The 14,946-nt window shown below is 36.0% G+C and overlaps 1 protein-coding gene across 1 annotated transcript in view; it reads left to right on the top strand.

Moving 5' to 3' along the window:
* The window catches only part of spon1b (spondin 1b), a 64,995-nt gene that overhangs the window by 38,358 nt on the left and 11,691 nt on the right, over positions 1-14,946 (top strand). Inside the window, exons 7-8 of the mRNA XM_079860099.1 lie at positions 10,762-10,826; positions 12,628-12,829. Coding sequence (XP_079716225.1) covers positions 10,762-10,826; positions 12,628-12,829 — 267 coding nt within the window. The remainder of the gene's footprint in view (positions 1-10,761; positions 10,827-12,627; positions 12,830-14,946) is intronic.

Raw genomic sequence — 14,946 nt, 5'->3', positions numbered from 1 at the left:
GGGAAAAAAAGAGAGAAAATTTGAAAATACATTTGTTACATAAATGTCTTGTTTTCTTAATTTAGAAATACTGTAGGATTGACAAAATCCATAAGACAGCCCTATACAGTGAGAGAAAGATAGAGCGAGGGAGAAAGAGAGAGCGAGAGCCTGAATGTTATCTCATTTTCTCCTGTCTTGCGTTTCCCAGGATTACATTAAAGCCTGGATGGGGATCCAGTAAGAGTTGGTTATTATTAGCTCATTTCCCTCTTGCGTTTTAGCAGTATTACCATAAACACAGTCAACTCTTCTCCCACTGTAAACGCAGCAACAAAGGGCCCCCAACCCTGGATGAAATTATGAGCTCTTTTGATGTAGCAATCTTGAGCCTGATAAAAAGCGACGATCAAGCTTTGTTTTCGTTCGTTTGATCTGAATAGCTGGTGTGTTGCTTGGCATCCCTTTCATGTCAGAATTATTAATTGTCTTCACCTGTATATATTTTTTTCGTGCTATTATGATTTTATTTAGAACTTCACATCACAGTCGCATGACTATGGGTTTACAGGAGACCGGGGCTAATTGTCACACATGGAAGTTATACATTTCAAAGATACCGTAGCAGATCTAGGCAGGTGGAGCTGGGGGAGGTGGAGGGTTTCAGAGGAACTCTGATAGCTCGCTGTAGGACTAGCATACAGCAAACATTGAACCAGACTATTTAAATTTTGAGCAAGCAATCTCACTGGGTGCACTCTCCATCAGGCCAATCAGCTTGTGCCATGCGGTAATGATGTGATTGCTTGTAGATTGCATGTAAAGGACCTGTCAGCCTGCACCCTTTAGAGTTTCGTGACTGAACAATATATTAGGGGTGGGTACATTTTTTTTTCCGATTTTAATCGATTCTCATTTTGATGAACTGATATCGATTCTTAAATCAGTCATGATGTTTTCAGTTGATGAATGAAAAAAATAAGTTATTATTTGAGTCATTTGTTAATTTAATTTGGCGTGACAGATCACTGTAGCCGCCTCAGTTCAAGCGAAGCGGGAGCAGCGCGGAGAGGACGTGAACTGATCATCTCTTCTGCTTTACTACAAGTTACAACACAAAATATACATGAATGAACATCAGAAGGTATGTTGAGAGATACAGTACAACTTACTGAAATTAACCATTTTGATATATGCACTATACTTCATATTCATTGTATTTTTACTTAACCTATTTGAATAAATCCGTCATGTTTTTGATAGACACAATTTAATGTTTATATTTCAAAAAACGAGTAAAAACATAATTATGCCATTTAAAAAGTTATTCCTTGAAAAAACTGTTCCCTGTGTAGTTTACTGCATTAGTTGAGAGATATTTTTAACCTTGAAAAAATTTGCCATTTACTCCTGATACATACCCCAAATAATCAATATTAAATCAATTTGTGTCAATATTCAATATATATTATTCAGTGTAATAATATATATATATATATATACATACAGTGCCCTATTCACCATTCACTATCACATCTTTATTTTTAGTGTTTCTTACAGTGCAAGTAGTTTCTATCGATTTAGCCTTATCTCCATTTTGAAAGTCGCATAAGTCATTAACCAGCAAAGTTACAGATAAAAGCATTCTCATTAAACTTTTCTCTTCTTTTAAACAATTCCAGATCTGTTGCTGATTAAGTGAGCCTTTGTGTAATGGACTTGAAATAATGGTGGACTTTTTGCTTTAGTGTGAAATCAAGCACCTTTCAGCAGATCCATGCAGAAGATTGTGAATTAGTGAACAATATCCCATAAGGATTTACAGAGACTTCTTATTGAGTAGGGCCAATTAACAATAATGTGTGCCAAAAAGACCGCCAAAAACAATGCCAAACTATAGAAAATAAGTGTGTGATATATATATATATATATAAACCTGTAAACCAAAGACAGCTTCCAATTAAATAAAGCCTTTGTCTTTAGTTTCTACAAAAATTTATGGGGCTGACCAGATAGTTTTGAAGTTTTTTATATGCCCGTGAGTTTCTTATGATATTAATTTAAAACTTTTGCCACTGGAGTACAACACAGGCTAGAACTCGAACCTGTAATTCCCAAAATACAGAGCATCTACAAAAATAGGCTAAAAAAAAAATTATCCTTAAAATTTTCACTTTAGCTTTTGAGCATGATTGGACATTTATTTTCTATTAATTTACATCATATGTGTTTTAAAGAACCTCTTTATAAGACCTCTTTAAGGCTGAAATCGGTTAGATGTGAAAACAAAATGTGCAGAAGCCTTGCAAGTGTGACACTGAGTTGTTAGCTCTGACTGACAGCTCTCTGAGCACAACTCAATTACTGCCACCACGCCACACTCGTTTCGGCAGCAGCTGATGGACACGTCCTGCAGGGATTGTGGTCACTCACGGGCGGCACAGGGCACAATGGTCCGATCAAGGTTACGATTACCAATGATTCAGAACTAAAAGGCAACACAAAAGTGCCAGTAATGTACTAGGACTGTTGAAGGATTATTCTGAATGGAGGTTATTGGGTGATAAGTAGCAATGACTCTGAAAGAAGTGGTGTAGATTGGAAAAAGTGATTCAGAGGAGAACTTCAGTACACGCTTGCCTAGCTCTGGACGACTGGTAATTGCTGTTTGCCAAATGAGTGGCACTTCCAAGAAAACTCAATATTTTTCATTGTCACTCTACATCTACTCTCATTTCTCTGTGTGTGTAGCATGGTCTGTTTAGCTGGTAGATCAGTGACATGACATTAAAAATGCAATTTGTGAATAATATGACTTGAATACACATATTCTATGATGAACATAATTTCTGAATTAAAATTAATTCTTATATTTTTGGGGGGCATAAGTCACAATTGTAGGGTGACACAACTGAAAAAAATGCAATTCATACTTAAAATAATTTAAAAACACATCTTCTATGATGAACATGATTTTAATATCTGAATTCAAATTAATTTTGATATTTTATTTATGATAATTTAAGGGTGATACAACTGTTATAATATTATAATGATGAAAAAGCCTCATTAGAGAATAAATATTTTTCAAAGGAAACCCTTAATTATATTATTATTTCAAATTCAATCAAAAATAAATTAAATAAAAAGTATTATAAATATATTAAAAAGAAGGAAAGATTAGTTTAGATTGCACAATGTCATGCTATAACCCTCTATAAATGTAATGATATTTACTACAGTATATGAAAAAAATCTACTTTGAAAAAGAATTATTTAATTTAATTATTTAAATGAATATATGTACAGTACTGTGCAAAAGTCTTAGGCACACTAGTATTTTCGCCCCAAAGAAATGGTTTTAAGCCAGTTATTTATTTATTTTGCTGTAATTTTTAAGTATGAAATATCAGTTTGCATTTCCAAACTGTCACGGTTGGCTTAGATAGGAAGACGAAGACAACAGATCAATATACATCTAGTTTAATGAAAGTTCTCCAAGCAAGCAGGATAAACACAACCATAGCTAACGGAGATCGGACAAAGACAGAGTGAACGGGAGGAACTAAATAGCAAACACAGATGATGGTAATTAATAGGACACAGGTGATACAGATGAACTAATGATGGTAACCAGGGAGACAGACTAGTGGCGGGAAACTGAACAAAGGAACATGTGACAAATGACAACTAACTGAAAAGTCCATGAACACAGTGGTGACACAAACATTCATTTTGCCCTTAATTGTAATAATCCAGTGAAATTATTACAGTGAAGACTAAATCTAGAAGAACTGTGGCAACGTCTCCGAGACGCTTGAAGAAACCTTCCTGCAAAGCCAGAAAAACTATGTGCAAGTGTACCTGGACAAAAACTCAAAATCAATTAACTGGGTTAATTAATTGATAAAGAAAATCTATTTATGACATTATTTTTTAAAAGCATACTCACTTTTAGGCACTTTTACACAAGTGCCTAAAACTTCTCACAGTACTGTTGCTTTGCAGGCAGGTTTATTCAGGTGTCTTGGAGACATGGCCGCAGTTCTTCTTGATTTAGTCTGTCTCATTTTTTTTTCTGTTTCTTTATGTTATAACTGATGGACTCGATGATGGTGGGATCAGATCTCTGTGTGGAGCACCGGCTGTTGTCAGACTCCTTATGCATACAAAAATCTCACTGGATTATTACTGACACTACAGCAAAAGATATAAATAACTGGCTTAAAACCATTTTTGGGTGTGAAAACTAATATGCTTAAGACTTTTGCACAGGACTGTATATCTTATGAATTTTTATTTTATTTTATTTTTTACTGAATAGTTACACCACAATGTTTTTTAGTCAATAAATATAAACTTTTGATGAAAATTGTAGTTTTTCTCTTCATACTGTATGAAACCAACATGAGCGCAAAGAGTACATTTCTAAGAACTTGGCACATCATTTTAAACCATTTTTTCCTAAAACTTTTTCTTTTCTTTATCTTTCTTTATCTTATTTATCATTGACTCAGATGCCATAACCATCCCATTAAGGGGCAAAAGGTATCTTTCTCCATTGACGGTCATTCAACAGCAGCCGTTGGAAATATGTGAGCTGCATGCCTTGTCAGTCGGGGGTGTGCCGTGTGCTTATATGAGCCTCTTTTGAAGCCTGGAGAAATGGAAAGGTGTATATGACCTTCCCGGAGGCATTTCTCCAAGAACCCTCTGAGACCCTTTGGCTTCTCAGCAGTCACACTTCTCTACCTCTCATCCTTTGTTCCTCTCCTCTTCTGTCTTGCTCCATCCCCCCCGGCAATTTGGTCGGGGTCAGTTTGGGGCGACGGTCTGTGAAGTGTAAAACCCGTTTTCAGAAACAGCAGCCAGGGACCTAGAGTGACACAGTTCTCATTTGCTGCACAGCACGGATGGGCCCACAAGCAAATTCACTGTGTGCAAATGAAAGTCAACAGTTGTCCTTCTTATTCAATGTTCTGAGAAATTTAAGGCAAGACACTACAGGTGAATAGGGTAAAGAATTTGAATCACCATACTTTCCCCAGTTGATTAATCAAAATACAGTTAGTCAATTGTTTTGCATTACAAGCTTTTTTAAAAATGTTTTGTTTAAACATGCAATTATGTAATAAAATCTGATCATTAGATAAAGCTAGGTTCAAAATTCTTGTTTCATTTTGGCTGATTATTCAAAATGATATTGGCTAATGCTGATACCGATAGCCGATTATTCAGAATGATATCGGCTAATGCTGATACCGATAGCCGATTATTCAGAATGATATCTGCTGATGCCGATACCGATAGTTTGTTTTTTCTTGGATAAAAAATCTCTCCCAAATAATGCTGCAAACTATACAGAGAACTCTCTCATTTGGTACACTATAATATTAGAGGTTAAATTTAACAACAGAGCTATTATATTCAACTGCTATTTATTTCCAGATATAATATTTACACTCAAATAAAAGCTGAAATGTTTGTATATAACTCAGTTGCATAAGGTAGTTTTATTGACATCTTTCCAATGTTGAAACACTGATTGAGTGATTACATGAGACATGATACGGATTGTATCTTTCAACTTACCTTATGATATTCATGCATGTTTTTCTAGATACAATTTGTATTAAAGTGGAAAAGTAGACTCGCGCTGTTGCTTGAACTGAGGCGCTAGGGCGATTTGTCACGTCACGTTTAAGACCGCCAAAACGCATTTATTGTCTGAATTTTGTGATAAAATTAATAAAATTTGAAAGATGACACTTTGTTTCTTTTAACAAAGAATTATTTAGGTTATTGGGTGAGAGGCGCGCTACAAATAATGTTTAGTATAGAGAAAAACTGGAGATCTGGCAACCCTGGCTTGGGTGATTCATAAGGTTAAACAGAGCCTGCTTTTATGTAGCGGTTTTTAGCTGTTAATGTGTTATTGTCGCATTAACCCTCTGGGGTCTGAGCTGTTTTCTGGGCCCTGGAGGTGTTCTGACATGCTCTGACATTTGTGGTTATTTCTGTTACTTGTGACATTTTCATGGCTAAAGTCTAATTACACTGTATTCAGCACAAACTCTGCTACAATAATATATCAGCAGCATGTATGTAAAAGTTTGTAGTTTTGAGATAATGACATTTATGCGTGGTTTGTGAAAATACAAAAATAAATTCTCACTGAAATAAGGTCATGAAACCCCTACTGATTATTTCTTCACAAGACTTTTGAAAATTGTATGACGTAGCCTAGAATATTTGCTCTAAAACTATGTGAGAATCACCCTGACTGCTCATTCAGAGAATACAATATATTGATTTAAAAAATTTACGACGTGTTTTGTGTGATAAAGCAATATGCGAAGGGGCGGATCATCTCATTAATATGAAAGCTTTCCACACCTGAGAAAGACAAAGAACCTCCCTAATGGCCCTATTAGGAGCTTATCAGGGCCCATCATTCTGACCACCCTTGCACAAAGAATGAGGAGATTTAAAAAAGAATGGCTTTTAAAATTGTTTGGATTTATTTACAACACAACATAATCCAAAGATACACAACAAAAAAGCACTTATTGAAGAAAGAGACCTTTGTGCCATTCCTAAAAACATTGTACATACCTTTCATTTTCTAAGGTGTTTGATTTTCACTTTACCATGTTCATGTACAGAGACATGTACTGTGAATGTTGAAGTCAGCAGGACTCAGTGGCATCTGGGCCCTGAAAAAAAAAAAAAAAAAAAAAAGTGAACATACTGATATCAAGAGAAAGGCCTGCACGATTTTGGGAATACATTTTAGATTTTTCTTGTTAAAATTGCTTTTTAAAATTCACAGAATACACACACTCACACAAATGTTTCCAACAATATATTATATAATGAACACCAGTTTTGTTGTGCCTTGTAGGTATAGGCTATGCGCAGTGCTGCATAAAATAATAACAATATAGCAGCCTATATATTTTCAAAAAGATTTCAGTAACAACTAAGCTAGAGAAAAATATATTGATTATCATGTTACTTCAAATGTTTCCATTCGTTATGATGATATGAAATGAGATAATAGTAAAAACATGAAGCCGTTTGGAGCGTTTTGCTTTTCCAAAATATGATACATTCAAACGCGATCGCGATCAAAAATATGATACATTCAAACGCGATCGCGCTCAAATATAAAACATTATGGTTAGGCCTACCATATACATATCTACGTTTGAGCAGATATCCACAAACACAGTAACAGTAAACACGGGTCTAAATATTATAATATTCACCATATATCTAGCAACAGTTCAACTGCAATGTGAAATTTATGCAACAATAGCAAACTAATATGTAAGAATTTCTTACCTTATCTTTCTTGTCTTCAAATATCGTTCTTCTTCTTCTGATGTAAATCCAATCTAAGCTCTTTCAAACTCGACGAAAAGTGAAGTGAAGTGTTTTGTTGTTGAGGTAATGAGGGCGATCGCGTTCCATGTGGAGATTTGCATGTGAATATCTTTTGCGCGAGTGGGCGTGGTAAATTAAAAAATAATTAGGAAGCGTTTGAGAAGCTGGACATCTTGTTGGTTTTATACAAATTACTTAAACAGAGAATATTTGTTTTCGTTTTGAATCCGATCATTTAAAAGTACACACTTAAATGTTTATAAAGGTGTATGGCTCATAAATGTGTGACAAGTATTCGCTGAGTTTTGTTTCAGTTTATAGACGTGCTCAAGAAAAAAAAGTTCACCGCGACGGAGAGGCAGAACGCACACCCTGTTTATTTTCTTTATTTTACAAAAGCACAATGTTTTGATTTGATTGGAAGTGGACACATACAAAAGTAGAAATACCACAGATTCTTTTTTTATATTTCTTTTTTCTGTATGACCATAAATGACGGAGAAATTTAAGTTTATAGTGCTACAATGTGGAGAAAATGCAGCAAAACGCGCCGGCGCGTTTGTCGACCTCAGAGGGTTAACTTGCCTTAACCAACTCAACACGTGACATTTTCTTCACACACAGTGTGAGTTGCTGTCGGTCATGTTTTACCGCACCCTTTTGATTGACAGGATATAATCGGCACTGATCATCGGCTGTTTTTAAACAAAAAATTTAGAAAATAATTGCTTTTATCGGCCGATACGATTGTTGGCTGATACATCGGGGCGTCTCTAGAACAAACCTTTCTGTAAAACCCTTTAGAGATAGGAATAAAACTGAAAAGTTTGGTCTATAGTTTTGTTTTTGCCTGTAATGTCTAGCGTTAATGAAATAATTCACCTGAAAATTACAATTCTTACATAGTTTACATTGTCATTGTTTACTCACCCTCACCCTGTATGACTTTTTCTTCTGTGGAACATTAAAGAAGATATTTTGTGTACTCCAGTGTTGTTTTTGGTCCCCATTGACTTTCATTGTAAAGACAAAAAAGTTTTTCAAAATATCTACTTTTGTGTTTCACAGAAGAAAAATCATAGAAGTTTGGAATGCCATTAGGATGAGTAAATGGCACCCGAATTTTGGGTGAACTGTTCCTTTAAACCCTGTAAAGGAATACTGTCTTTAGCATTCATACAGCGATACACAGGAAATCTGCATCCACAAAACAAACAGGCCCAACGCGTGTGACCTGTATGTGAATGTGAGCGAGCGGTCAGAAGGATTGAGAATAAGTTTGTGACCAAAACACCAAAGCAAAACCAAAAGTGCACTTGCCTCAAGGTGATTAAAAGTTGAATTGAAGATAGACATGTTCTTTACAGCAGCCTATAGGGAGCTGTTGACTCTCTCAAAGATTGAAAAATTGCCAGTCACCCTTGAGCAAAATGTCTTTCTGTTTTCTTGAAGCTTCTCTGGTCCATCCCTCCTTAAAACCCTCAAGGAGGTAAAAAAGTTAGTTTCTGGCCCAGATGTATTATTATTATTTTGCACCACAATCGATGGTCATGTTCAGAGCACTGGACCGGTTTGTTTTTTGGTTCAGCGGTTTGGCGATTTCCTTTGAGATTTCACTCCCAGGTTCTCAACCTAAGTACACTTGATAAATCCTCAGAATAAGCAGAAGTGAAGTCCATTTGGCCCATTTCAGTTCATATATTTCTTTTTGGTTCCAATGCGAAAGAAACTTCCAGAGTGGTGGACCGTAATTTAACATCCTCAAGCATGTGCGGCACCATCTGCCTCTTTGAAATATATTCATCAATTTGGCCAATTAGCAGATTAATTGCTTAATTACTTCAAGGCAGCTGTGTATTTCTCACAAAAATGCCAACAATGCCAGAACGAAGTTGCTTCACAATATTACTTCTTCCAGAGATCTTTGTTTGGTAGCAGCTGTTATTCAATTTCTGTTGCAAAGTGGGTCTATTGTTGAACCAGTTAGTGCATCGATAAATATAGAAGTTGAATGCACAACAATATGTCTTTGTTGACCCGTGTGGCCTGTGTGTGCTATTTCTCAGAGTAAATGCAGTAACAGCAAATTTACTTTTAGTGCACTTGACCTAAACTGATGGCTGTTTTTAAACTCCCAAACAAAATCTGCATGAAACGATCCAATAAGCATTGAGTAAGCAAGTGAATATTGATTTTTATGCTGCTTTGTATCGCTTGTCTTGGCGTTAATGTAATTCACGCAGGCCATTAGGAATGTACAAACTCGCTTTGTACGTCTGTTTGATGTTGGGCGGCAAACTGTGAGTGTGGATACTTTCCTCACTCAGCTAGCATCAAAAGAGCATTTGCCCACCAGCATGTTAATTTTTCAGTAGTCTCACTTTCATTGATCTGACGGAAGAGTTTTTGTGAGGACGTTTGTAATGACAGGTCGCTCATTGCCTATAGATTGAGGTTAAGTCAGGGGTCTCAGAGACACCTCACAGGCCATATTCAGTGGCTTTTGACACTCCTGACCAAACCTGAATCTATATGCTGAATGGTTTTTGGTGCAAAGTGGCCCATCATTGCAAATGTCCTTACAAACGTCAGATTGTCAATTGAAGTGAAGAATAATTTGAGGAGAGAAAAAAACGTATAACATACCAGTTATACGATGCCTTCAAAGATAAGCTTTGGGACAAAAAGGAAAACTTATTGAAATTTAAATTTGAATTTAAACTAAACGCTCTCTCAGTGTGCAGTGCATTATCAGACAGAAGTCTACACATGAACCGATGTGGCACAAGCTCTATTATTGCGTGAGTATTGCACCTAAAACTGTCAGCGGTAACTGCTACCTTCAGGATCCTGTCTGAATGTTGGAACAGATCGTCAGACACTTCTTTCAGCCCCTAGCATCCCCTGATGAACACGTACAGGGCTTGTCTTTCTTACTTTTTCTGTGCCTTTCGATCTCTGTCTGTTGCTTTTGTCTCAATCACGCTCTCTTGCTTTCTTTGTGTCTTTGACTGTTCTTTACTAATGAGGTTTTATTGTAGCTTTTTCTTTTTGTTCTCAGTGAAGTATTGTTAAAGCATGGTGTCTTTTTCCCTTGGGGCCAGGTATCACATAACAACAACAACTGGATCAGTGCTCCAAACAATAGCAGAAAACGCACAACCAGAAGTGAAGTATTGTCATGAATATAATATTTCAGAGGTTTCGGGAGAGAAATAAAGCATGGAAAAGAAACTTTTCTTTTCGTAGTGGTGGAAAGACAGATAAATTGAAGAAAGTAGAACACAAAATCCTTTCTGTTTTGTCTCAGCGCACTTGTCGTTCTATATATAGGATGCAATAAAAATTCAAATTATCTTTTTCTGTCTGTTTCTCTCCGTCTGTCTCTCTCAGGGTGATGATGTTATGACAGTTATCAAAACCAAAGCCCAGTGGCCCGCCTGGCAGCCTCTTAATGTGTAAGTTTCCATCTCTTTTGTACTTTTACATTTATACTGAGGCCCCAAAAAGTATTTTGACACTTTAGCCACACTTAAAAAGGAATGTAGGAATGTCATTGAATTAGCTCATTATGACAAAATATAAAACAAAAGTGTACGTTTCCAAATCTGTCCATTGTCTTCTCTCTCTTGGGTGAGTATTTTTTAGTGGAAAACAACAAGGTCTGGTTCATGAAAAAAAAAAAACTCTTCAGCACCTGCTGGGTATGTAGATGTTTCTTTCCCGCTCACTAACGAGGCGGTTAATATTTTATGTGCGGTTTTGTTTAGCGAAGGCTTCCGTTTTTTGATGAGAGTAGCATTTCCCCCGCGGTGCTTTTGCGATTGAGGTTAATGGCCTCCCTCCAGCTCCAATACATCAGGACATTCTCTTGACCTATTTTAACATCAGACTGTCAATTACCACAACCAAATTACCCCATGAAGAGGAAATGGAATGGCAGACGCTAATTAAATAAGGCATTTTCCACCAATAGGTCACAATATGGTGCCCCATAACTTTTTTTTTAAAGCATTAGAGGCACTTTTTTCTTCTTTCTTTTTTTGATAAATGTTTTATTTGATAAACTATTATCTCACAAAAATTACCTAGCTTGTATAAAATGGGCAGTTTAGTCTTTCCTACCTGTCTTTTTGTATACAAAAAGACCCCCCCCCCCCCCCCAGCAAACCTCAGGCAGTATTAAAAATAATAATAATAAAACAAATTAATTAATTAATTAAATTAAAAGAAAGGAAAATCTAAATTTATAATATATGAATATAATATAAAATATAATGAATCATTATTTATGCACCATTGAATCATTATTTTCCTGTTGATCACTGTAAAGCTGCTTTGAAACAATCTGTATTGTATAAAACGCTATAAACGCTATATTTAAAGGTGACTTGACATTGGTTCCACCTCCATGTCCTTTTAGGACGTACAATAGAACGTTTGGTTTGTACTGGACATAAGTTCACCAACTTATTTTCTTTAATAGGCAGTGAACAGTTGTCTGCTTTGATACTTCACTACACAATACTGGGCTTGAGGAATTGGGGAAGAAGTAAATTGAGAACATTGGGTCACCTCACCCTAAACACTTTTTCACCTCCTGACATTCCCACATACAGTGAAATAAAGTGCCTTGAAGCTTGTTGCATTTAAAACATTGGTCAGGGATATTAGGGTTAAGTTAATCTTACAGGGGTTACAGTATATAAATTGTCATTATCCAATTATATTGTAGTATATTGTAGTATCAATGGTTTGCGTTTGTGCCTTTTAACTTATTGTACCCCATTCATCCTGTGATTTTATTTTATTTTTGCAGACATTGTGCTGGTCTTTTGACATAGTCATTGGTTTTGATTTCAAAACATGAGTTTAATTCTCATCTGCCTGGAGTGCATGGCTCTCTCTCTCTCTCTCTCTCTCTCTCTCTCTTCTGCTCTCAAGTGTGGGCTGTGAGAGTCATAAGGTGCTGGTTTCATGATGAATATTTAATATGTGTTAATCAATAGATCCAAGTAACATCTTCACACATGCAGCCTGCTCCTCTCAATTGGCAACAGTTGCTTTGGTGATGGTTTGTTATCAGGGCAATTAGTTTTTGATTAATTGCCATCTGCATGGATTCTAACAAATTATGCCTTAGCAAATAATACATGACACAGACTTCTTATAAGTGGCTCTATGTTTGTGTACAGTCCTTCCTTTGAAACAACAACTTTATTTTCAGCTGGCTTCATCTTTTCACTCGTCTTCTCTCAGGCGTTCCGCCCCCTCGGCAGAGTTCTCGGTGGATCGAGCCCGTCATCTCATGTCATTCCTGACCATGTTGGGCCCCAGCCCTGACTGGAACGTGGGATTGTCTGGGGAGGACCTCTGCACCAGGGATTGCGGCTGGGTCCAGAGACTGGTGAAGGATCTGGTGCCGTGGGACGCCGGTACTGACAGCGGGGTCACTTATGAGGTCAGCTTTCATAGAGTGATTAGATCATTACATTTAGAAAATACTATGAGAACTTTCAGGATGAAAACCATATACAGTACAGTCGTTCAGTGTGAGTCATTGATAACATTTAAGCTATGTTGAATAATCAAAGTGATAAATCTCATCTCTTCTATCTCATCTTGTCTTTAACTACTATTTGTATGACAAGACTTCAAGTCAGTTGCTTGGTTTGTCTTATTTACATAGATTAATATATTATTTATTATTTGAAATATTTAATCATTATTTGTAGTTAACGTTAATGCATTCAGTTCCAAAAAAACTAAATAATACATTTGCAAACTGTTCAGATAATTAAAATTTACACTCTGCATAAATTTATGCAACAGTGCTCTTGCCTTGCACAGATTTTGCAAACTGCATGCAAACACGGACCTAAGTGCAAATGTCAGATAATTAAATAATATAATATGATAATAACAATATAATAATACATTTCACTATTAAATTATTGCACATTTGTATTGAGGTTTATGTGTGCATAGTTTGCAAAATAATAATACTAATAACTATTACTATTATATGTATATTTATTATTATTATTATTATTATTATTATTAAAGTAATAATAATTCAAATTAAACAAATATATAAAATATGATAAAGTAATGTGCACTCTAATTAGTTCCAATCAGCTCTTAAGTCTCTGAACAGTTGTTTGGAAGTCACCCATAACAGAATGAAAATTATAATGTCAAATTAACTAAAAGCTTTAATGGGATTTTTAAAAAATGTGTTAAAAATGTTTAATCGCATGCATTAATACATTAACTTTGACAGCCTTATTATAATGGAATAATATTTTGTTTTGCCCTGAAAGGTTAATGTGGAAATGAAATTGTTATATAAGCAAAAGCAACTTTGTAGCGCATATTTTTAGTTTACTGACTATAAATATACATAATCCAAGGCTACACTAGAAAAATAATTAAATATAGCGAAGAAAAAAGTGTGTGCAAATAAAGTAGTTTCTTCACTGTGTCCTATGTTGCTTCTAGTGTCAATAACATCTTAATATTTACTCAAGAGCCCTCCAGTGGAAACAGTATTAAAGGGCCCCTATTATGCTATTTTAAAGTTTCCTAATGTTGTTTTGGAGTCTCCTACAACAGGTTTACATGCATCAAAGGTCAAAAAACTGTTTAATTTCCTTATAATATATATTTGCACATCACCACATTTTCAATGATTCTCAAACGACTCGTCAGATGAATCAATCTCTCTAAATCCCGCCTTTCCGTGAGCTACTCTGCTCTGATTGGCCAGACAGCTCAGTCTGTTGTGATTGGTTTACCGCGTACAGCGCGCTCGTCGAAAACAAAAGCGCCCATTGTCATAACAACGTCATCTGTCCTGAGGCTTCCTACACCGTAAACTAAAGACAGTGACGAACAATGACGTCCATTTTACCATATCAATGCGAGCGCGAGTCCGATGATGAAACACTGGAAGAACTAGTTATTCAACCCGAACCTCCATCGCAAGGACGACTCGAACAGGACGTTTCTCAGTGATACACTACTCAGTTTGAGGTACATTATGAGATGTTGCAACTGTAATTCCTCACCATCAGCATTAACAAGTGCATGTCCATCAACGAACCGATTATTTTACCTGTACTCATTTATTTACAGAGTATTTTTATAATATATTGTGGTGAACACGGAAAATGTATCAATAACAGTGCATGAATGCAATGTATACATTAGCCAAGCTCTAGCGTGAATGATTGATGTAACAAACGTTGGTAAAACAAATCTCACTCCATGCTTAATCTTTCCTCTAGCAGAACTTTAGCGGTTTGCGAATCCTACATTGAACTCCGAGATTTGAGAAGCTGTCGTCAGTGAAATAAAGGGAACACAGCAAAAGTTTAGGATTATACTGCTGTGGTATAATGGTAAAGATGAATTTTAACCACTGATTTTTCACATGCTCGTCCTTAGGCAGTGAAAAAAAACTGGCTTTACATTCACATTATAGAGCACAGCGTCTTTTCGACATGATGCTATCCAGTATCCACAGGAATCAGCTGCAGGTTTGAGGTTCAAGTTTTCCCTGGTGTCTGCGCGCGC

This window comes from Squalius cephalus (genome assembly GCF_949319135.1).
Source record: "Squalius cephalus genome assembly, chromosome: 23".
Classification (NCBI taxonomy): Eukaryota; Metazoa; Chordata; class Actinopteri; order Cypriniformes; family Leuciscidae; genus Squalius; species Squalius cephalus.
The sequence above is the reverse complement of the archived record's forward strand: the minus strand, read 5'-3'. Positions and strand labels throughout refer to the sequence as shown.